Source organism: Pongo pygmaeus, chromosome 19, assembly GCF_028885625.2.
Source record: "Pongo pygmaeus isolate AG05252 chromosome 19, NHGRI_mPonPyg2-v2.0_pri, whole genome shotgun sequence".
Classification (NCBI taxonomy): Eukaryota; Metazoa; Chordata; class Mammalia; order Primates; family Hominidae; genus Pongo; species Pongo pygmaeus.
In genome coordinates, this window is record NC_072392.2 from 86,511,593 (window position 1) to 86,536,486 (window position 24,894).

The 24,894-nt window shown below is 47.2% G+C and overlaps 1 protein-coding gene across 6 annotated transcripts in view; it reads left to right on the plus strand.

The window, feature by feature from the left end:
• ARSG (arylsulfatase G) overlaps nucleotides 1-24,894 on the plus strand; it is a 150,878-nt gene that overhangs the window by 67,329 nt on the left and 58,655 nt on the right. For all 6 annotated transcript variants that reach the window (XM_054459564.2, XM_063656510.1, XM_063656512.1 and 3 more), the window contains exons 3-5: nucleotides 15,679-15,866; nucleotides 19,192-19,239; nucleotides 23,636-23,747. In XM_054459564.2, coding sequence (XP_054315539.1) covers nucleotides 15,679-15,866; nucleotides 19,192-19,239; nucleotides 23,636-23,747 — 348 coding nt within the window. The remainder of the gene's footprint in view (nucleotides 1-15,678; nucleotides 15,867-19,191; nucleotides 19,240-23,635; nucleotides 23,748-24,894) is intronic.

The window sequence follows — 24,894 nt, forward strand, 5'->3', positions numbered from 1 at the left end:
CAGCATTCTCTTCTCTGTGTCTCTCTGCTCTTCTAAAGCAAGGACAACAGTTACATTGGATCAAGACCCACTCTACTTCGGTGTAATCTCATCTTAACTTAAAATTACCTCTGCAATCACCCTATTTCTAAATACATTCACATTCTAAGGTAGAGGGGTCAGGACGTCAACATATCTTTTGGGGAGATGCAGCCCGACCCACGGCAAGCAGCCATGGCTCAGAGGCTGATAGGTAGGTTGAACCAGAGCATGATGGGTTATGGTGGCTGAGACTTGGGGCTACAAAATGGCATGACCAATCAGTCTGCTACCATGGGTTAGAGGGAGTGCTTTGGGTGAGGGACAACCATCATTTTGATCCTGGGTGGCGTCATTGGGAATGAGGAGGATCTGAAGTATGCAGGAAGTGGCAGAGAGACTTGAAGATAATGCCTTAGTCTCTACTGCCTCAGTGCCACTGCTTGACCAGGAGGGGGTGGTCACAGCTTTTGGAGGGAGAATGCTGACCTTGGTTCAGTGCATGTTGAGTCTGAGTTGACATGTGACATATGTGTGGCAGTGAACATGATGCCAGGATAGCATCAGCAGCATCTAAGTGCCACTCACCTCCAGAGTTCCATCCACTCACATCCCACTCACTTATGGCCCCTCCACACACTGAAATGTTCTCTTTCTCTCATTTAGCTGGTGATGGCAGTCATCATGTTGCCTGCCATGAATTTTAAAAACCTACTCTGTGCTGGATGCTTTGCTAATTACTTTATGTACATCATCTTATGGAATTCTTCAAATAACTTGATGAGATAGGTCTGACTATGCCTATTTTGCAGAAGAAGATAACTGAGGCTTAGATTGAGTTACCTGTCTAGTCTCACGCTGGACAGAGTTGGGGTCGTATTTGGACCCAGGCTTGTCTTTCCGTGCCTTTAATTTTCTTATCACTCTGCCTCCCATAGCACTTTCTTTGTATTTCTCAGATAGGGCTCATCTTATTTTCTCTTATTATCCACATATGACAGTTCTGCTAGAGTGTAAACTCTTTGATGGAAAGGGCTGTATCTCCCCAGCTAGCTCTGTTGTGGTTGGTTGAACTAGACCAGGAGCTTGTAGGTGAAAGGTTTGAGATGGCAGGTGATATGCATGTGTCTGTTCGGAGGCAGAGAGATGAACAAAGGGAGGGATGTCCAGTGGTGTCTTCAGGTCTACATGCCTAGATGCTGGAGGGATGAAGTCATGGGACCTGCAGAGAATCCAGCTGAGGAAGCCAGTGTCGATGCAGGCTATGGCTTTCCCACCAGCCTGGAAGAAACAGGTCTTACGAGGTAGAGTGCAGGACCCGAGCAGCTGATGGTGGAGAAACAGCGTTCTTGAGGTCTGCAATTATACCCCAGGGCAGTGACGAGACTAGGCAGACATACCTTTGCTCTTGTGGAACTCTAATCTGGATAAGGGAGCCAGCAGCAGCAAAAAGACAAATCCCCGAACAAGATAAAGTCAGATATGATAAGGGTTAGGGACAAACTCAAACAGTGCTGCTGCGGGTGTAGCCAGGTCAGGGAGACCTCCCCAGGAGGTGAAATGAGAGCTGAAGCCCAGCTGACCAGGAGGGGCCAGCCCAGTGGAGACCAGAGCAGAGTGATTAGGACAGAGGGAACACGAAAAGGGCCTGAGGCCAGAACCAGCTGGGGGTGTTCTAGAAAAAGCAACTCACCTTCTCTGGCTGGAGGGGAGAGAGCTTGGGGAGGAGGGGTTTGATGCCACACAGGGTCCAGATCACTGGGGTGGTGAGTTCCCACCTTTCCCGTGTCATGTCACACCTGGAAATTAGTGATATTCGTGCCCCTTTCCAAGGACCTCCACTTAGGCTGGCAGTGGAGGGCTGTCTCCGTGTTGTGCTGTAAGGGGACTGCTTTCCGTGAAGCTGGGCAGGTAACAGAGCCCACATTGGACAGCTCTGGTGCCTCGAGTTGCCCCAGGCCCCACTGGCTGCCCCAGGGGCTGAGATGAGCACAGTCTCTGAAAACTTTTGGCTCATTTGGGCCTAACTGTGCTCCAGCTCCCCTGCTAGGAGGCTGTGATGGAGGGCCTGTAGACTGTGCTGACTTTGAATTTGCTTTGACTGCAATAAGAACCCATTAAAGGGTTTCCAGCCAGGGACTAATCGCAGGGGTGTCTAATCTTTTGGCTTCCCTGGGCCATGCTGGAAGAAGAATTGTCTTAGGCCACATATAAAATACTCTAACATTAATGATAACTGATAAGCTAAAAAAAAAATCACAAAAAAACTCAATGTTTTAAGAAAGTTTATGAATTTGTGTTGGGCTGCATTCAAAGCTATCCTGGGCTGTATGTACTCATGCTAGGTGATAATCATTTTCAAAGATGCTGGGTGTGGTGGCTCACTCCTGAAATCCCAGCACTTTGGGAAGCCAAGACGGGTGGATCATCTGAGGTCGGGGGTTCCAGACCAGCCTGGCTAACATGGTGAAACCCTGTCTCTATTAAAAATACAAAAATTAGCTGGGTGTGGTGGCGTGTGCCTGTAATCCCAGCTACTTGGGAGGCTGAGGCAGGAGAACCGCTTGAACCCTGGAAGTGGAGGTTGCAGTGAGCTGAGATCGAGCCACTGCACTCCAGCCTGGGTGGCAGAGTGAGACTCTGTCTCAAAAAAAAAAAAAAAAAAAAAGGTTTAAAGATGACTTTGGGTGCACTGTGGAAAATGAGGGGAGGGGGAATTGGAGACAGGAATTGGAAGTGGGGAGTAAGTAGGGCTGCCGCTTGTAACGGCGGAGACTGTATGTTGCTTACCTCTGGACTGTGGTGTGAATGGTGGCCCCTAGGGTTGTTTGACATGAAGGCCCTAGGGCCTGGGTATAAGGCGATGGTAGCTTGGACTAGGACATGAGCAGATAGATGGAGAGAAATGGTTAGATTCTGGATATATTTGGAAGTTGAGTTGATAGGACATGCTAATAATTTAGCTGTGGAGAGGCAGGAGGGAATGAAAGAAACCTCAGATGACTGTGACTTGAGTGACAGGGTGGGGGGTGCTATTTACTGAGAGGGAAGACTGGTATAGGAATAGCTGGTATGTAGGGAAAAATCTAAAGAGGGCCCAGATAAACTTGCAGAAACTGGCAAAGGAAGCAACCACATGCCACATGGGAGCACTGTCTGGGGTCCTGAGACCAACGGGCAGTTCTCTACTGGCCTGGGAAGCCCATTGGGCTGAGAGATTTAAGACAAGGCTGATGGCATTGTGCAGGGCTAGCTTTAGGGGCACTGTGGCCTGGGCAGTTGCACACTTAGACCCTGTGCTTGGTTGCAGGCTTTGCTGTCACCATCTTAAAATGCTTAGTGATTCTTGAACCAAGGACACTGCATTTTCTTTCTCTTTTTCTTTTCTTTTCTTTTCTTTTTTTTTTTTTGGAGACAGAGTGTTACTCTGTCACCCAGGCTGGAGTGCAGTGGCATGATCTCAGCTCACTGCAACATCTGCCTCCTGGGTTCAAGCGATTCTCATGTCTCAGCCTCCCAAGTAGCTGGGACTACAGGCGCCCACCACCACGTCCAGCTAATTTTTTGTATTTTAGCAAAGACAGGGTTTCTTTCTTTCTTTCTTTCTTTCTTTTTTGAGACGGAGTCTTGCTCTGTTGCCCAGGCTGGAGTGTAGTGGCACGATCTCGGCTCACTGAAAGCTCCTGGGTTCATGCCATTCTCCTGCCTCAGCCTCTGGAGTAGCTGGGACTACAGGCGCCCACCAGCTTGCCCGGCTAATTTTTTGTATTTTTAGTAGAGACGGGGTTTCACCATGTTAGCCAGGATGGTCTCGATCTCCTGACCTCATGATCTGCCCGCCTTGACCTCCCAAAGTGCTGGGATTACAGGCATGAGCCACTGCGCCTGGTGCAAAGGCAGGCTTTCACTGTGTTGCCCAGGCTGGTCTTGAACTCCTGAGCTCAGACAATCTGCCCACCTCGGCCTCCCAAAGTGCTAGGATTACAGGTGTGAGCCACTGTGCCTGGCCTGACTATCGGGGGAAATTCAGCCCCCGATATTTCATGTGGATTCTTTTCTATTTTCCCTAAGTGTCAGCCAGTCTGAGAAATAAAGGGAAAGAGTACAAAACAGAGAAATTTTAAAGCTGGGTGTCCGGGGGAGACATCACATGTTGGCAGGTTCCGTGATGCCCCCAAGCCACAAAACCAGCAAGCTTGGGGAGGGAGTGTACGAATAGGGTGTGGGTCACGGAGACCACATACTTCACAAGGTAATAGAATATTACAAGGCAAATGGAGGCAGAGCAAGATCACAGGACTGGGGTGAAATTAAAATTGCTAATGAAGTTTCCAGCATGCATTGTCATTGATAACATCTTATTAGGAGACAGGGTTTGAGAGCAGACAACCGGTCTGATCAAAATTTATTAGGTGGGAATTTCCCCATCCTAATAAGCCTGGGAGTGCTACGGGAGACCGGGGCATATTTCATCCCTTATCTACAATCGTAAAAGACAGATGTTCGTAAAGTGGCCATTTTAGAGACCTCCCCTTGGGAGCGCATTCTGCTTCTCAGGGATGTTCCTTGCTGAGAAAAAGAATTCAGTGATATTTCTCCTATTTGCTTTTGAAAGAAGAGAAATATGGCTCTGTTCTGCCCCGCCCACAGGCAGCCAGACTTTAAGGTTATCTCCTTTGTTCCCTGAACATCGCTGTTACCGTGTTTTTTTCAAGGTGCCCAGATTTCATATTGTTTAAACAATTTGTGCAGTTAACGCAATCATCACAGGGTCCTGAGGCGACATTCATCCTCAGCTTACTTAGATGACGGGATTAAGAGATTAAAGTAAAGACAGGCATAGGAAATCACAGTATTGATTGGGGAAGTGATAAGTGTCCGTGAAATCTTCACAATTTATGTTCAGAGACTGTGGTAAAGACAGGCGTAAGAAATTATAAAAATATTAATTTTGGAGAACTAATAAATGTCCATGAAATCGTCACAATTTATGTTCAGAGATTGCAGTAAAGACAGGCATAAGAAATTATGAAAGTATTAACTTGGGGAACTTAATAAATGTCCATGAAATCTTCACAATTTATGTTCTTGTGCCGTGGCTTCAGCCAGTCCCTCCATTCGGTGTCCCTGACTTCTCGCAACACCTGACCCTGCATTTTCATATTTTACTGGGTTCCATGAGTTATGAAGCTGGTTCTGCTGTGCTGGATAAAGAGACAACACCAGCAAGCTTGGGCCAGCTTGTACAGAGCTACAAATTCTGACCAAAGTGAAGCCAGAGGCAACAGAAGCTTATGACTTAATATATGTGAAGTGCTTGGAAAAGTGCCTGGATTATAGTAAGTGTTTCATAAATGTCAGCTATAAGAGTAATAAGAGGGCCGGGCCCAGTGGCTCATGCCTGTAATCCCAGCATTTTGGGAGGCCAAGGCGGGTGGATCATGAGGTCAGGAGATCGAGACCATCCTGGCTAACATGGTGAAACCCCGTCTCTACTAAAAATACAACAACAAAAAAATTAGCCGGGCATGGTGGCAGACACCTGTAGTCCCAGGTACTCGAGAGGCTGAGGTAGGAGAATGGCGTGAACCCAGGAGGCAGAGCTTGCAGTGAGAGGAGATTGCACCACTGCGCTCCAGCCTGGGTGACAGAGCGAGACTCTGTCTCAAAAAAAAAAAAAAAAAAAAAGAGTAAGAAGAGGCCAGGCATGGTGGCTCATGCCTGTAATCCCAGCACTTTGGGAGGCCAAGGCGGGCAGATCACCTGAGGTCAGGAGTTCGAGACCAGCCTGGCCAACATGGCAAAACCCCATCTCTACTAAAAATATAAAATTAGCCGAGCATGGTGGTGTGCGCCTGTAATCCCAGCTACTTGGGAGGCTGAGGCAAGAGAATTGCTTGAACCTGGGAGGTAGAGGTTGCAGTGAGCCGAGATTGTGCCATTGCACTCCAGCCTGGGCAACAAGAGCAAAACTCTGTCTCAATAATAATAATAATAATAATAAAAGAGTAATAAGAGTAGTTATAAGGAAGGTTTAGGAGTGTGAGCCGGGAGGATCCTTGTGCTTCAGTCTCAGGAGGAAGGGAACAGAAAAAGCTGGGTAGAGATGAACATTTGGGGAGCAAAATTGTGAGCAATAGCTGGAACTCGATTTGGACATCAAAGGGTGGCAGTTACTAGCTACCAGCCACATCCACATCCCGGGCTCAGAAGTTGGGTCCCGGTGGTCCCAATATGTGTGGCTGCCAAGGACGCTTTGAAAGAAACCTGTGCCTGGGAAATTTTACCCCAGGCCCCCGGTGATGGAGGGAAGAAAGCTGCAGTGTTTCTTCTAGTCCCCAGGAGACCGATAGTCAGGAAGGAAGAGGTGGCCGGGATGGCACCAGGAGCTCCCTGAGGTTCTGGAGGGAGGACCTCACCCAACCCGTCGGTGCATATGTTGGCGCACACACCTTGCCTGCCCTCATTCTGTCAGACAGAGGGATCAACGGCCTGCTTCTAAGACTGTGGTTTCAAGGCCAGGCCAGGCTTCCAGATGGACAGGGCTGGGCTCTCACAGTGCAATTTCACTGCTTTCTGATGATGTCCATTGCTGTTTGTCACCTTGAAAAACAGTGTCAGGGAATGAACCCATCTTCGGGGACCAAGGCTCAGGTCTCTTTAGCAAGCCTTGTTATGTGGTATGAAAGCAAAGAGGATAGTGGCGTCATCCAATCAGCACACATTTGGTAGCAGCCCATTTATTCTTTGCTGTGCTGGAGACTTCATAGTGTACCAAACATTATCTTATGAGAGACACAGACGTTCTTCTGGCTGTGTATTGCTGAGTAACAAGCCAGCCCCAACCTCAGGTTCAAGCAACAACCATTTTCTTAGAGCCCATGATCTTTGCGGTGAGGAATTCAGGCACTCCTTGGTTGGGCAATTCTTTAGTACTGGGCGTTGACTAAGGTCGCCTCGTGGAGTGTAGCAAGCAGATGGTCAGGCTGGGAGGTCTGAGATGGCCTTGCTCCCATGGCGGACATCTCCACGGGGAAGGTCTGAGCTGGGATCACCGTCCAGAGGACCTACAGACGGCCTCTGCAACGTGATGGTCTCTGGGTGGTTCAGCTTCTTATATGGCGGCTCACAGAGTGTTTCCAGACAGGAGGTAGAAGCTGCCAGTCTTGTAAGGCCTGAGCCCAGCAACTGGCATATAGGGTCACTCACTGCCACGTTATTCTATTGGTCAGTGCAGTCACGGAACCCACTCAGATTCAAGGGGAGGGGACATAGACCCCACCTCTCAATGGAAGGCATGTCAAAGCATTTGTGGCATTTATTTATTTACTTATTGAGACAGGGTCTCACTCTGTCCCCCAGGTTGGAGTGCAGTGGTCACTGCAGCCTCTAACTCCTGGGCTCAAGCCATCCTCCCGCCTCAGCCCCACCAAGTAGCTGGGACTACAGGCGTGTATCACCACACCTGGCTAATTTTTAAATATTTTGTAGAGACGGGAGTCTCCCTATATTGCCCAGGCTGGGTCTCGAACTCCTGGACTCAAGCAATGATCACTGTCGTAGTTGAGTGTTATGAGATATGTCGGCTGGGCGTGGTGGCTCACGCCTGTAATCCCAGCACTTTGGGAGGCTGAGACGGGCGGAACTTAAGGTCAGGAGATTGAGACTATCCTGGCTAACATGGTGAAACCCCGTCTCTACTAAAAATACAAAAAAAAAAAATTAGCCGGGTGTGGTGGTGGGCGCCTGTCATCCCAGCTACACAGGAGGCTGAGGCAGGAGAATGGCATGAACCTGGAAGGCGGAGCTTGCAGTGAGCTGAGATTACACCACTGCACTCCAGCCTGGGCAACAGAGTAAGACTCTGTCTCAAAAAAAAAACAAAGAAAAGATATATGTCAAATGATACATAATTACATGGAGAAGGGAGACCCCGCTTCTGTGCAGGTATTGGGTTGTGGCAGATAGGTTGCAGGACGAAAGATCAGGGAGGAAGTCATCGAAGTGCTAACATTTGAACTTTTGATGTAGGCCTTGAAGACAGCTGGGATTTGCCAATGAATGGAAAGTAGGATAGTGGGGAGAGACATTCCCAGTGGGGAGAACAGCGTGTGCAAAGGCACAGACGCATGGGAGTGACGTGGTGTGTTGGGGGCATAAGATGTGCAGGTGTCAGGGACAGCAGATAAGCCCAGAGAAGCAGGAAGAACAAGAGCATGTTTTTCTTTTCTTTTTTTGAGATGGAGTCTCACTCTGTCGCCCAGGCTGGAGTGCAGTGGCGCTGTCTCAGCTCACTGCAACCTCTGCCTCCCAGATTCAAGCGATTCTCCTGCCTCAGTCTCCTGAGTAGCTGGGACTACAGACACCCGCTGCCACATCTGGCTCATTTTTGTATTTTTAGTAGGGACAGGGTTTCACTATGTTGGCCAGGCTGGTCTTGAACTCCTGACCTAAAGTGATCCACCCACCTTGGCCTCCCAAAGTGCTGGGATTACAGGCGTGAACCACCACGCCTGGCCAAGATCATGTTTTCCAATAAGGGATTGGTGTGATCAAATTTGCATTATGGAAAAACATTTGGGTTGGGCACAGTGGCTCATGCCTGTAATCCCAGCACTTTGGGAGGCCAAGGCGGGAGGATCACTTGAGGCCAGGAATTTGAGACCAGCCTTGCCAACATGGCGAAACCCCATTTCTATTAAAAATATAAAAATTAGCTGGGCATGGTGGCACGCATCTGTAATCTTAGGTACTCAGGAGGCTGAGGTAGGAGAATCACTTGAACCCAGGAGGCAGAGGTTGCAGTGAGCTGAGATTGCAGCATCACTGCATTCTAGCCTGGGCAACAGGACGAGACTCTGTCTCAAATAAATAAATAAATAAATAAGAAAAGAAAAAGAAAAACATCTGTACTAGTGTGGAGGGTGACGTGAGGTGACAGGAAGATCAGGCTCCTGTAATAACCTTGACTCTAGCTCCTAAGGACCTCTATGGAGGCCGTGATAGTGGATGGCAGAGAGGGAGGACAGATCTGGGAGAATTGATAGAACTTGGTGACCACCTGTCATGGAGAATGAGCGGGAGTGAAGCGTCTAGGCAGCCCTGATGGGTTCTCTGCTGGGATGTGGGGTGGATGGTGGTGGCACCGCTCCCCGGATGGCAGATGGGAGCAATTTTTGGAGGGCAAGACACTGAGGGCAGCCCTGGATTATTGCGTTTAAGGTGCCAAGAAGAGATGTCCGGGAGGGGAGGGGAGCGAAGGTGGTCTCCGCATGAAGTCTGAACTGGAAATACGGATTTGGAGATCATCAGCTTTTAGGCATTAGTTTAGAGAGTGGGGCTGTCTGAGACTTCCCAGAGTGTGTGAGTGGACTAGAAGTAAAAAGAGGGCTGGGGAGGGAGCCTGGGCACATCCATCATCTTAGAGATGGACAAAGGAAGACAGGCCCACAATGGAGGGAGAACAGCAGCCATCAGGGATGCCAAAGGAGGATGAAGACAGGTCTGGGAGGCAAAGGAGGAAGGTTTCCAGAAGCAAGGTGCTGACTGGATGATCATGACCCCGAACAGGCACCTGGAGATTAGGAAGCTAAGCAGAAAGCCTTCTATTTTATTTATTTATTTATTTATTTATTGTTTTGAGATGGAGTTTCGCTCTCGTTACCCAGGTTGGAGGGCAATGGTACGGTCTCAGCTCACCGCAACCTCCGCCCCCTGGATTCCAGTGATTCTCCTGCCTCAGCCTCCTGAGTAGCTGAGACTACAGGCATGTGCCACCACGCCCGGCTAATTTCGTATTTTTAGTAGAGACGGGGTTTCTCCGTGTTGGTCGGGCTGGTCTCGAACTCCCGACCTCAGGTGATCCGCCCGCCTTGGCCTCCTAAAGTGCTGGGATTACAGGTGTGAGCCACTGCTCCCGGCCAGCAGAAACTCTTCTTTCCAAAAGCATACATTCCTAGAATCCCAGCACGGCTCGCTCCAGGAAACTTCTGTCTTCAGGCAGGTCTCCGAGGAAAACCCCCAGGCATTCAGGTGCCTGGTTTTTCTCTAGATGTTTTTTAGGGTACAAAAACCTTGAAAAACTGGCTTCCCTGAATAGATCATTCCAGTGTTGTGTCATCTGATTTCAAGAGGCCTTCCCCAGGCCCAGTTAGTACTTTCCTCCATTCACATTGAGCTGTATTTGAAGAGTGTGTGTGTGTGCATGCATGTGTGTTGTATACATGTGTGTTTTTAGTGTGTGTGTGTGTGTCCCACACCTGTCTTTGGATGGTTAAGCCTCAAGGTCTCTTCTCATGCCCAAGCCAAATTCATTTTTCTCTCCTCCCTTACATTAGGCCAGGGGGACTGAGGACATTTTCCTCTCCGCTTTAAAACTTCACTTTATCTCAGTTTCCTCCTTCCAAGACTGGCTGTGGAGTGGGCCAGTCTCCCCTGCCCCTTCCCTTCAACTTTCAAGACAAGCTTCTGGAGTTCTTAGTAGAGGCAGCATGGTTTAACGGCACCTGCATAGGATTTGGAATCAGACACGCCTGAGTCCCAGGGTGTGCCCTTGGATACCTGACTGTATAGTGCCACGGCCAGGAGCATGGACTGGATCTGCCTGGATACAAATTGTGGCTCTACCCCTTCCAGCAGTGTGAGGCAAGGTCTTTAACCTCCCCCTGCCTCAGTTTCTTCATCTATATATGGGAATCCTTATATGAGCCCATCCTAGGGCTCTCCCAGGAGGGGCATTTAATGCCATTAAATGACTTAGCACATGTAAAGCGCCCTGTTCATAGTTCAAGCTAAATAAATGGTTATAACTATTCATTGTAAAATGGAAACGACCTCCTTGGACTTTCGTTTGAAAATGAAACTGGAAGGTCATCGAGTATAGGGACTGTTTCTTTGCTTCCTTAACATGGATTACAGGGTCTGCCCCAGTAGCTGTTGCTGCTCAGTAAATATTTTTGTAATGAGTGAAATGATAAATGAATCCCTTTGTTATAAATCAGTAGCTTTCTCTCCTGAAGACCTCCTGACAGCCAGCTTAAGGGGCCAAGGCCCCTGCCTAAGAGATTCTCTTTGAGCATTCTCCACTCAGTCTGTAGGATTTTTTTTTTTTTAAATGAAGTGATATATACATAACATAAAATTAGCCACTTTGTAGCCGGGCGTGGTGGCGCGTGCCTGTAATCCCAGCTACAGCTCTCAGTTGGGAGGCTGAGGCAGAAGAATCGCTTGAACCCGGGAGGTGGAGGTTGCAGTGAGCCAAGATCGCACCACTGCACTCCAGCCTGGGTGACAGAGCGAGACTGTCTCAAAAAGAGAAAAATAAATAAAAATTAAAATTAAAAAAATAAAAAAGAGGAATATTATTCTTCCATATGCCTATAATACTGTTATTATACTCAGAAAATGAACAAAAATTCCCTGATGTCTTACATTGGGTCTGTATTAAAATTCCCTTAATTATCCTCAAATGTATTGTTAGTTTATTTGAACTGCAGGCCAATCAAGGCTCACATATTACATTTGATTTTGTCTCTTTATTGTCTTTAATGTAGGTTACTACCCACCCCAATCCCATTTTATCCCTTGATGTCGACTTTTTGAAGAGACTAGACCAGTTTTCTTGTAGAATATCAAAATACTGGTTTGTTAAATTACTTCCTTGTGGTGTCATTTAATTTGTTTTTCTATTAGCTGTATTTCCTGTAACCTGGAAATTAGATCTAGAGGTTTGATTAGATTCAGGGTAAACGTTTTGGCAAGAATCCTTGATTTTATAAACTTCATCTTGCATCCCATCAGGAGATGTACGAGGTCAGGGTACCCGTTGTGCATGACACTAAACTTAATCATTTTATAAGGTGGGGATCACCAGCTGTGTCCAATTTATGATGCTCCGCGGTTGACACTCTGAACAACCACTCCCAACACATCCACTGATCATCAGTTATTAGCTGGGGGATGGGTTGATTTGGCTGCCCCAAAAGAAAAAAAAAATAGATGAGGGTTGGGTGAGGTGGAGGTGGGGTTGCAAAAATGGTGATTTCCTGAGCCTGCCATCCCTTCCCTGAGTCCGACTTGCCTGGCAAGCTTCTGCAAAGGAGTGCTTTCCCTCATCACCTAGTGATGACTATGATCCTTCTAAAGTGTCAAGATGAATGTTTAATTATGAATTTTTAGGGTGTGGAGTTGGCATAACATTCTTTTCTAATGGTGGTAAATGAATTTTTCTGAGTGTCAGTGTGAACTAATGGATTTTTATTTATTCATGGCTTACAATCAAATACACTAATTGTTCTTTTTTTTTTTTGTAACTGAGTCTTGCTCTGTCTCCCAAGCTGGAGTACAGTGGTGCGATCTCGGCTCACTGCAACCTCTGCCTCCCGGGTTCAAGCGGTTCTCTTGCTTCAGCCTCCTGAGTAGCTGGAATCACAGGCATGTGCCACCATGTCCGGCTATTTTTTTGTATTTTTAGTAGACTCGGAGTTTCGCCATGTTGGCCAGGCTGGTCTCGAACTCCTGGCCTCAAGTGATCCACCTGCCTCAGCCTCCCAAAGTGCTGGGATCACAGGTGTGAGCCACCACGCCAGGCCTAATTGTTTTTTGATGCCCACATTATCCCAAGTTTGGCCAGGAGGAGCCCCTGGAAGTTGGCTCTTGGGTCTTTGCTTCCTGGCACAAGCAGATGTCCCAGACTCCCCTGGTACTTCTCCTTCCTCAAATCTGGAATTAACTATTTCTCCAAGGAGAGCCGATTCCTTTTACTGCAGGATGGTGTTTAAAACAAAGAGGTGTAGCATCCTCATTGCTACAGGTGTGTCAATGATTCTAGGCCCTTTCAGCAGATAGTAGCTAGGAGATCTATATTTTTAAAAAGCATGAGTTCATAATGACTTCTGTATTAATTTTAACATTATAGGTTTTTTATTATCTCCTTTTATTTTATATCTTTACCTTTTACCCTGGAAATCTCGGTTCCTGATTAGGAACATTAATATAATTACTTGTTTGCTTTACTCTACCATATCACATAAAAATAGTTTCAAAATCCTGAACCCAATATTGCCACCAGTGGAACAGCTACTGAGTGAAGTTTAAGCTTTCTTTGTGGTTCTCTTTGTCCTTAGATTATATCCCATTAATGTTGTACAACCAGAACACTGGGTGCTAATATTACTTGAAATGATTCTTTCCTCTGTGTGGTCATATTACTGTTTATTATATGATTGGATTTATTTGTTTCAGCGTTTTGTTTTTTTTTTTTTAATTACAGGGTCTGCTTGTTTTTCCCTTGTGGTTTAATTCTACTTTTTGGCCATGTCAAACATTTACAAAGTGCGAAAGTCAAACTGTATAACAACATAGTCCAGAGAATCTTGCTTTCCTCCTCCACGTACTGTTTCTCCCTCCCCTTGTGGGAAACCATTCTTTTATTAGCTTCTGCTGTATCGTTTCAGTGTTTCCTTTTGCAAAAATAAGAATATCATGCTGTTCCTCCACCAGGAGTGCCTGTCCTTGTGCTTTTTGAAGTGTTCATAACAGTCCCATCTTTTAGATTGATTCCAACCTCTGTGCCACTTCCTGTGTGGAGATTTCTCTAAACCTTGGACCGTCATCCAGTTCTTTCTCCGGATCTCAATCCTAGAGCGTTCCTTATCTCCATTTCCTATGGCTCTATCCATCTATTTGGGGTCTTAATTACATACCATTGTGCATTGTTGTGACTTAAATTTGCTCACGTCTTGTCACTCAATGTCTTGTTTCTGCATGTTCCTTGAGGGTAGGATAACGGCTAGAATTCTTTTGTATTTCTCAACAATGTCTAAAAAAGGACTGGGCATACAGTAATAGGTAATAGATTCAGTCAATCCTTTTTTTAAATTTTTTGATACCGAGTCTTGCTCTGTTGTCCAGACTGGAGTGAAGTGACGTGATCTTAGCTCACTGCAACCTCCGACCCCGGGGTTCAAGTGATTCTCCTGCCTCAGCCTCCCAAGTAGCTGGGGTTACAGGCATGCACCACCATGCCTGGCTGATTTTTGTATTTTTTGTAGAGACGGGGTTTCGCCATGTTGGCCAGGCTGGTCTCCAACTCCTGACCTCAGGTGATCCACCTGCCTCGGCCTCCCAAAGTGCTGGGATTAAAGGAGTGAACCACTGCGCCCGACCTCAGTCAATTCTTGTTATTGATAATAGTTATGTTCTATCAAGCCACCGTGAGTACTGAATTAGGGAATACTGACTCTTTTGCTCCAAGGGAAAATATGGAGTTAGCTTCCTGTGGGCATCTGTTCACAACATTTTCATTCACTAATTAAATTAATACATAACTGTATTTTATGAATGCTGCGGTGTAAAGATACCTTATTTTATATATATATATATATATATATATATATATATATACATTTTTTTTTTTTTTTTTTGAGATGGAGTCTTGCTCTTTCGCCCAGGCTGGAGTGCAGTGGTGCGATCTCGGCTCACTGCAACCTCCGCCTCCTGGGTTGAAGCGATTCTCCTGCCTTGGCCTCCCAAGTAGCTGGGGTTACAGGCACCCGCCACCACACCCGGCTAATTTTTAAAAAAATATTATTGGTAGAGACAGGGTTTCACCATGTTTACCAGGCTGGTCTTGAACTCCTGACCTCAAGTGATCCACCTGCCTCAGCCTCCCAAAGTGCTGGGATTACAGGCGTGAGCCACCGCACCTGGTCCTGACACATACATTTTCTCTATAAGGCACATCAAAGCCTTTGAGAGCTTAGGAACACTACACAGCACTTAGGCGCTACATCTGGGGGCCATTTTCCACAGTGAAACCACCAACACAAAACACAAAAATGCAAAAGCCGTGGCTCTAAATAGACTGTGAGGACATTTGTTTACAGTGTGATATGAGAGCTGAAACCAGAAGGGAGAGGTTACCTTGTTCAGCCTCCACTGAGAATGTGTGCACCAAAGCTACTCAAACTTTTTGCAGGTCTGCCTAGATCCGCAAATGACCCTAAATCACCTCAAGTATTGATTTTGGGATTAAAAAAATACGTTAGTAAGTAGGCACGTTTGAAATGTGGAATCTTCGAATAAATAAGATTGAATTTGTTGGATTAAATCCATTTGAATGAGTTGTGGAAACTTGGACTACTTGTGTTACCTCTCTGGGTTTCTTTTTCCTGAAACCCAGAAATCCTATTTCCTTTTTTTGTTTTGTTTTGTTTTCTTTTTTGAGATGGAGTCTCGCTCCTGTCACCCAGGCTGGAGTGCAGTGGCGTGATCTTGGCTCTCCGCAACCTCCGCCTCCCAGGTTCAAGCGATTCTCCTGTGTCAGCCTCCTGAATAGCTGGGACTACAGGCGCACGCCACTGCGCCCAGCTAATTTTTATATTTTTAGTAGAGACGGGGTTTCACCATGTTGGCCAGGCTGGTCTTGAACTCCTGACCTCAGGTGATCCTCCCACCTCGGCCTCTCAAAGTGTTGGGATTACAGGGGTGAGCCACCGCGCCCTGCCAGAAATCCCATTTCCTGACTTGTTCCATGACTGGGTGATCTTTGATCTTTGATCTTTGAGCACTGAAATTGCAGGAACTGAGTGGGCACTGCCTTTTCTTTTACTCTGGCTTCCTGTGGTTGATGCGGTCCTGACCACTGTCCTTTCCCTGCAGGTTTGTGGATTTCCATGCAGCTGCCTCCACCTGCTCACCCTCCCGGGCTTCCTTGCTCACCGGCCGGCTTGGCCTTCGCAATGGAGTCACGCGCAACTTTGCAGTCACCTCTGTGGGAGGCCTTCCGCTCAACGAGACCACCTTGGCAGAGGTGCTGCAGCAGGCGGGTTACGTCACTGGGATGATAGGTAACTCTGGGCCCTGTCTGCCTGTTGCATTTACTGCAGTGGCAGCTACCTTGTGTTTGCAAATTCCCAACATACTGCCTGTCTGCTTTCCTGTTCATGTCTTGCTGTGTGAGTTAGGGATGCTCTCAGCTATAAGGAACTGAAAAGACCTAACAGTGAATTAAAACATACATGGAGCTATTTTCCTCCCATTATAGCAAGTTTTGTGGTAAGTGGTTGCTTTCATTAATTCAGCTGCTCAAAGATGCTGCCGGGACCCAGGTGCTCTCACTCGATCTTTCTGCTCTGCCATCCTTAGCATGTTGGTGTTTGGTGTTTGTCCTCATGCTCGCTGCCTCAGGACTGCCATCCAGCGACTTTAGGCCCCTGAACCACGATTTGGCTCAAGGAAGGAAGAAGAGAAGGGAGGTGGCTCAGCTCCGCCCGCGCCCCAAGAATTGCACTTACATCTTATTGGCCAGAGCTGGGTCTTTTGGCCACGCCTCACTGCTGCACTCCCAGATTGAGAAAGTGGGGACAGCATTGTAGTGACTGACTTGAACTTGGGCATGGTAATCTCCCTCCCTTTGAACAAAACCACAGTTCTATTAGCAGGATACACGGGGACGTGGGCATCGCTGGGAGACCAGCAACGTCTGCCACATTGTCCAATGACTTCCTCTCCTTTAAAACATTTTTTTAGGCATCTCTTACTCAGCATTTATTATGTGCTAGGCACTGGGCTGAGTGTTTATTGGCATGAAGATGATTATTGTATTGGCAAGAGAACGGAGTTTCAGACCGGTGAAGAGAAGCTGCCTAACCTGGAGGGGTGGAGGCCAGATCTAGGCAGGTGTATCTGTTCCCAGCCTTGCCCTGAGGCTCTGCCTCACTGCCCTTCTCCCCTCCAGGAGCCAAGACAGCCCAGTATTCCCAGAAGTATCCTCAGCTGCCTGCGTTTGTTAGTCTAACTCTCAAAGAGCTGGACCCCTTGGGATCCCTGCCTCCTCCACCATACAGGAAATTGCAAGGGAGGGAGGGTGCGACCACAAGCGGGTAGCCCTGTGGGCATGACTTGGGTGTCTGAACTGTGTGAACCTGTGGGAGGTTGTTCTACCCAGACCCAGGGCTGGTGCCTCTGCTATTGGCCTTTTTATCCCACTCTGGGTTAAAGAGCCTGATATCCTTTTATGGAAGCTCAACCTGGAGTGCGGCATTCTTTGTCCCAGAAGGGGTAAGTCCCAGGCTGTAGGAGAGACCAATTAAGGTCCCACACTTCTCTTTTTGCAAACCCTTTCTTCCCATACCCCAAGGCGTCATTATGTTAACAACATCAACACCAAGACACCATTTGTGAAACTGCCACTGTGGGCTGACTCTCCTTACTAGGCCAGTTACATGCGTCCGTGTAAACCTCACAGCCAGCTGAATGAACTGGCTCACGCCTGTAATCGCAGCACTATGGAAGGCTGAGGTGGGAGGATCCCTTGAGCCCAGGAGATCGAGAGCAGCCTGGGCACCATAGTGAGACTCTGTATCTACAAATAAGTAAATAAATAATAAACCTCATAGCCAGGAAGGGTTTGGTCCCAGGGCTGTTCCGGACTCAGCCCCTATGCTGCAGAAGTGGGGCTGGCTTCTTCTGGAGCTGGATTTGACCTCACTGGCCCCTCCGTCTTCATGCCTTTAAACTCCCAGTAAGCAACTGTTTGCAGCTTGACTGTTTAGCTGCCATTCCTCACCCCCTCACCACTCACGACACCTTTTGCATGTCCTGGACAGGATATTTAAGCATATCCAGCTGTTGAAATTATGAACTAAAGTACACTTTTAGGAAAAATTAAAGACCCACCAAAGGAATATCAGATCCATTTACAACACTCACACTTTGTTTCTAATCTCGGTCCAAGTTTATGTGTTGCCTAGCTGTGCGAATACCACTGGGCTCCACTTTTCCCCCTTTCACATTATTCTATGTTTCCATGTAATATAATTTTACATATTATAATTTTTATGATTAAACAATACTTTTCATAATTTTAATATAATGTCATGTTCCCATGTAATGTTTAATCCAAATATTTCACATAATGCTTAATCCATTTCTCTCAATTTTTTTTGTTTATTTGAGACAAGGTCTTACTCTGCCGCCCAGGTTGGAGTACAGTGGCTCAATCTCTGCTCACTGCAACCCCCATCTCCCGGGTTCAAGTGATTCTTCTGCCTCAGCCTCCCGAGTAGTTGGGATTACAGGTGTGCACCACCACACCCGGCTAATTTTTGTATTTTTAGTAGAGATAAGGTTTTGCCACGTTGCCCAGGCTAGTCTCAAACTCCTGGCCTCATGTGATCCGCCTGCCTCGGCCTCCCAAAGTGCTGGGATTACAGACATGAGCCACTCAATTGAGAGAAATTGAGAGCCCATTTCTCTCAATTTTTATTAATCTTTTTTTTTTTCAATCCCATAGAGCAGTTGCAGGGAGGGAATAATGGACTCCCAGAGGCCCTTCATCCAGCTTCACCGATTCTTAATTTTTGCTACATGCAGTTGTCTTGAAAAAATAGTTTGATAGTGTCTTATTGAGGCCACAACAAATAATGTACTTAGACATACTCCTGTGGTTGCCCGTTAATCTCTCGTTTGAGCGGTTTAATGCTGCCAGCGTCTCGATCTTTGTACCACATTCTTTTCTTTGCCCCCTCACCATGGGGGTGACGTCCCTGGGGTCTACTCCTCAGAGCGGAAGAGCAGATCAGAGAGTTCTGACACTGTCAGAGCTCTTGCCACACATTGCCCAATTATTCCCCCAGATTGAACGCATTTGCAGACCGAGGAGCAGCAGGGCGTCTGAGTTTCCTCATTTGCTGCCCCGTAGGTGTCTCGGTGCTTGAACTGCGGGCTGCTGTTGTTGGCCAGAGAGGAAGATGATGAAACCAGGCAGGAAGCGGACATTTCTGAGACGACGTGGGGCGGTGCACCTGCACCCTGGGCCGCCTGGTGCCTTTGCAGGGCCCCAGCGCAGGAGGGCAAAGTGAAGGGGCCCATGTGGGGTTGCTGTGTTTGCGGAGCCCTCTTTGAGGGGCAGAGGCTCAGGCTTCTCTGGGCTCCTGGTGATGGGCTGTCTTCCTCTTTCTCTGTGGTTTCCCGTGTGAGTTATGTGTCCCTGTGGACACCATCTCGGCCCCAGAGAGCAAAGCCTGGCTTGTACACCGCATTGCAGCTTCTTTTTGCTTGTCCACAGTGCAAGGCGAAGCCAATGAGAGCTGAGTGTGTGATCAGCTCCTCAGGGGGCTGTGGTACCCCTACGGGGATTCCTCTGAAAATCTCTCTTATGTTTTTCTACAGGCAAATGGCATCTTGGACACCACGGCTCTTATCACCCCAACTTCCGTGGTAAGAATTCTTTCGGGGATTTGTTACCTGGGAAACAGAAAATAAAGGTCTGTGTAAGACTCCATGAACAGCTAAGCCATCCTGTCTCTGGGGGCAACCCTAAGTTAGGACATCTTTGTTCACAAGGTCATTTGGGTGCATTTGGGGTACCAGGGTTCTCCGGGACCTTACATCCCACTTGCTGGCATCTTCCTTGGCTGTCCTTCCTTGGTGCCTGTTTGCCCTTCCAGCTGCCCCATCACAGGCCCATCAGCTATTTTGCCATCTCTCAGTTCTTTACACCTCAGGGAACATTCTGCCCCTTGAGGTCCAGACATGGCTAATCTGGGAAGAAGTAAAAATTGACTGATGGATTCACCGAAGCAGGAAACCTGGCCATAGATCCAAACAGGAGATGCTGCCTCTTGGCCTCTTCCTGCAGCCTTTGCTTCCTCACCCTCTGGCCTTGGGGAAGTAGGCCAAGATCAAGCTACCAAAGCTGGTTCTCTGAAAATCACTTTGCTGAAGGGCGGATTCTCCAAACGTCCAATTCACTGAATTATTGACGGTTTTTCAAAGTTGCAGTTCGTGCCACTGACCTTTTCCATTTCCTATAGGAAGCCGTGGACTTTCTCTTAAAGGCAGTTTACCATGATCGCAGCTTTGGTGGCTTCTCCTGTCCCTGGCCCCTTCCTCTTCTGCCATTTTATAAGCAAATGTGATTCTCTGACTATTTTGCAGACTTCTCCCCTCCCCTGCCCCAGTATCTCTCCCTATCTCTGTGGAAAACGGCTGAATTGTTCTGTCCTAGACCTGGCGGAGGGTTTGCATTGGAAGTTTTTTGCATTTGGAGAATGACTTTCAGAGGGTTGGCCTGGAGCCAGCCTTCAGCAGGGACCCACTGGTCAGTAACCCCATTGGCTGACATCTTCTTCAACTCTTACCTCCCCTTTGATGCTCATTCCTCTCCCTCTCTTCCCTTGACCCCCTTTTCCCAGGTGGCATCGTCCACACATGCTTTAAAAAAAATGGCAGATGGGGGAAGTGAAGACCTGGCTTTTGCACTCACTAAAAATTACTCCAGAACTTATTTCCTCCTTGGTCTTCAGTTTTGTCACTTGACAATTGAGGGGTTGGACCAGATCAGGTGTTGGCGCCTTGAGGGCATATTCCTGTGGTGAGGGAATACAGAGACCAGCTCCTGTGCAGCAGGAAGTGGTACCATGATGGAGCTGGTGTCTGCTGCGGGTGTGGGAAGTGGGAAGGAAAGAGTACCTCCTACCTATTTGCTCTTTGGACCAGACAATTCCAAAAAGCCTTCTGGCATGGACACTCTGAGGTTTCTTCATGCTTATGTCCAAGTTCACTCCTTTTCCCTCCTGCCTCTTACATCCTGTCTGTGGTACACTGTCCTGGTTCCCCATCTCACTCTGTCTCCCAGGCTGGAGTGCAGTGGCATGATCTCGGCTCACTGCAACCTCCGCCTCCCAGGTTCAAGTGATTCTCATGCCTCAGCCTCCCAAGTAGCTGGGACAACAGGCGCCCGCCACCATGCCCGGTTAATCTTTTGATTAAAAGCTTGGGTTGGAGAAGAGATAGAATGACAGAGGAAGTCAGAAAAAAACTTCACATACCCTGGGTTATGCCAAGCACACTTACACATTCCTTCTAAGCACCCAGGCTCCTCTTGCTGCCCTGGGCTGTTCCTCAGGTCAGGGCTCCTGCAAACACAACGAGGTCTTTCTAACACTGGGGTATGAGGATGCCTGTGATTTAAATCAGTGGTTGGCATAGACCTGTGGTCCAAATCCAGTATGCTAGCTGTTTTTGTAAATAAAATTTTATTAGAAAACAGCAAGGCCAAGCATGGTGGATCACGCCTGTAATCCCAGCACTTTGGGAGGCCGAGGTGGGTGGATCACCTGAGGTCAGGAGTTTGAGATCAGCCAACATGGTGAACCCCTGTCTCTACTAAAAAAATAAAAAATTAGCTTGGCACAGTGGTGCATGCCTGTAATCCCAGCTATTTGGGAGGCTGAGGCAGGGGAACCGCTTGAACCCAGGAGGTGGAGGTTGCAGTGAGTCGAGATTGCGCCACTCCAGCCTAGGCAACAAGACTGAAACTTCATCTCAAAAAAAAAAAAAAGAAAGAAAGAAAACAGCCAATATGTACAGTCATTTGTGTACATATTGTCTATGGGTGTGTTTGCGCTGCAATGGCAGAGTTGAGTGGCCTTAACAGAGATCATCTGACCCACAAAACCTAAAATGTTTACTATTTGGCCCTTTCTGGCAAAAGTTTGCTCTCCTTGGTGGAGAGTCATCCTGATACTGGATGCAGTAGCATTTCAGGGCTATATTGTGTACCTAGGGGGCAGCTAAATCCATTTGTACAAACCAAGTTAGCATGAAGGTATCAATTTTTTAAAAATACAACAAACAGGCTGGGCGTGGTGGCTCATGCCTATAATCCCAGCACTTTGGGAGGCCGAGGCAGATGGATTACTTGAGGTCAGCAGTTTGCAACCAGCCTGGCCCACATGCTGAAATCCCATCTCTACAAAAATACAAAAATTAGCTGGGCGTGGTGGCAGGTGCCTGTAGTCCCAGCTACTCGGGAGGCTGAAGCACAAGAATCGCTTGAACCCAGGAGGTGGAGGTTGCAGTGAGCTGAGATCATGCCACTGCACTCCAGCCTGGGAGACAGAGTGAGACTCCGTCTCAAAAAGAAAAAAAAATACGACAAACATCTACTAGTTATTCTACATACACCACATATTGGGTTGGCAAAGATCTAATGTCTAACTCGAGGAGTGCATCACTAATGGGGAAGACGGTATTACCCAGATGATAAAAAGTCTGTAGGCTACACTAGGAGAATGGGTTGAGTTCAGGGCTGTGGCAGGCGGGATGCAGTGAAGAGCAGGGAAATCCTGTAGGAAACTTCACACTCAAATTGGACTGAGAAGTGCTAATGCAGTTTCACCTGTGAGAGACACAGAGCAGAGAATTCCAGGCAAAGCCACCGAGGCCCCAAAGCATGAGGCTCACAGGGAACTGAAGGGAGCTTGCTTCTTTTCGGAAGTGTGCTTATAGAGAGGGCCAAAAAGCATTTGGAGGGGCAGGAGTTGAAGGTGAAAACACAGCTCTCCCTATTCCTGGGCCTGGAATTTGAGGCTAATGAGAAATAGCAATTCTTTGTGAGATTTGAGTTCTACCTACCTCTAGGAAATAAAGAGAGCTGAAGCAGTTACCTGGGTAATTGGGGAAGGTTTCCCTTTTCTGGAGAATTTTTGCATTCTAGCTGCATATGCAGCTATAGCCTTTGATTAAAAGCTTGGGCTGGGCCGGGCACGGTGGCTCACACCTGTAATCCCAGCACTTTGGGAGGCTGAGATGGGTGTATCACAAGGTCAGGAGATCGAGACCATCCTGGCTAACACAGTGAAAACCCATCTCTACTAAAAATACAAAAAATTAGCTGGGCGTGGTGGCACGTGCCTGTAGTCCCAGCTACTCAGGAGGCTGAGGCAGGAGAATGGTGTGAACCTGGGAGGCGGAGCTTGCATTGAGCCGAGATTTCCCCACTGCACTCTAGCCTGGGTGACAGAGCGAGACTCCGTCTCAATAAATAAATAAATAAATAAATAAATAAATAAATAAATAAAGCTTGGGCTGGAGAAGAGATAGAATGAAGGAGGAACTCAGAAGAAAACTTCAACACAAAGGCTTTGGGTTTCAGTGCTCACACCCTTCCATCCCTCACCTTCACTCCACCACTCCAAGCCCAAATTCTGCTAGCCTTTTGAGTCCCAGCTGAAAGGCAGTATCTTTCAAGGAGCATTTTGCGATTCCTGCCCCATCCCTGTCCCACCATCTCTATCGGGGGTAACTTCCTCTGATCACTCTTGTTGGCTCACCTATTCATCTCTTATTGCTTAATCTGTATATCTTATTTTCTCCTCACATGAAAAGTCTCTTGAAGGCAGAATTTATTCTTTCTAAAAAATTTTTTATAATTTTTTTTCTCTGTGGTTGTGGCAGCTAAGAACAACTGTTTGTTTTTTTTTTTTTATCCCTTAAAGTGTCATGTGTATAGTAGGTTTTCACCAAATACTGAGTATGTTCATAATTTCATTGAAGATGTTAGGCGTTCAATAATTCTCTCCACTTCCTCCCAAACTGGGTTAATTCTAATCACAAGATGTTTTGCAAATCTAATCTAACAGCCAGAACCCAGCAAAGTGATTTTCTATGCACACTACAAAGGGATATTAATCAAATCCTCTTATAATTACATACTCTATAGCACTGCAGTATTAAATCATAGGAAATTACATTTTTGTCGTGGGTGTACGAAGGCAAGCACATGGAGTCGCAGCCACGTGGGGGTGCTAACCGGTTGCTTCTATTCCAGGTTTTGATTACTACTTTGGAATCCCATATAGCCATGATATGGGCTGTACTGATACTCCAGGCTACAACCACCCTCCTTGTCCAGCGTGTCCACAGGGTGATGGATCATCAAGGTAATGCTGTCTGACACATTTGCGATAGGCTCCAGGACAAGGCAAAGTTCCAAGACTGTGGTCCATCAGCAATAAATTAAAGATGCAGACAGGAAACAGTTAAGACGGCAAATAAGATACATGGTACATTCTGTGCAAATTTAAATGCGTTATTTGCAGGGAGTGCAAGAAACCTTTCAACGATGAGGTCCACAAAATTCTCCTATTGAAATTTTCCGGGTTCCTCGGACTATTGAGCTCAGCTAGGGAGAGCCTTGTGATGCTAGGGTCTCACACATGTGGGGCCTCCCTCCTCCTCTGCCTGCTGTCTTTGCTTCTAGCCCAGACACTGGACATGAAGAGGGAGGGAGGGAGAGAGAGAGAGAGAGAGAGAAAGAGAGAAAGTGCACAGGACTCCTTTTGAGCTTCTCCCTGCATGGACAACTAAGCCAGCATTCTGATGTTGGAATGCCAAACAGGCACCAAATAGGATGTTTTGAAAAAACATTTAATGAAATGGGAAAATGCTTATGATATAATAGTAAGTGAAAAAAAAAGCAGGAAGCAAGTCATCAACAGTAAGATCTTAATGACCTCTGTAGTCCTATCTTTGTAGTCCTATCAACAGAGACTTAAAGGAGATATGCCAAAATGTTATCAACGACTCTCTCTGGTCGTGGGACTCAGGGTTTTCATTTTCTTTTTTTTTTTTTTTTTTGAGACGGAGTGTTGCTCTGTCACCCAGGCTAGAGTGCAGTGGTGCGATCTCAGCTCACTGCAACCTCTGCCTCACGGGTTCAAGAGATTCTCTTGCCTCAGCCTCTTGAGTAGCTGGGATTACAGGCACCCACTACCACACCAGGCTAATTTTTGTATTTTTAGAAGAGACGGGGTTTCACCATGTTGGCCAGGCTGGTCTCGAACTCCTGACCTCAGGTTATCTGCCCACTTTGGCCTCCCAAAGTGCTGGGATTTCAGGCGTGAGTCACCGCACCCAGCGGTGACTCTTTCTCCACTTTCTCTTTATTTTCCTCTTTGTCATTGTATTTCCTAAATATCCTGAGATGCATTTATGATCACACAAAAAAAGATGATAAGCCTTACTCAGGTAATAAAGCAGCACAAAACACGTGTTCCCTTGTCCAGACAGTGCACTGTGGTTATTTCT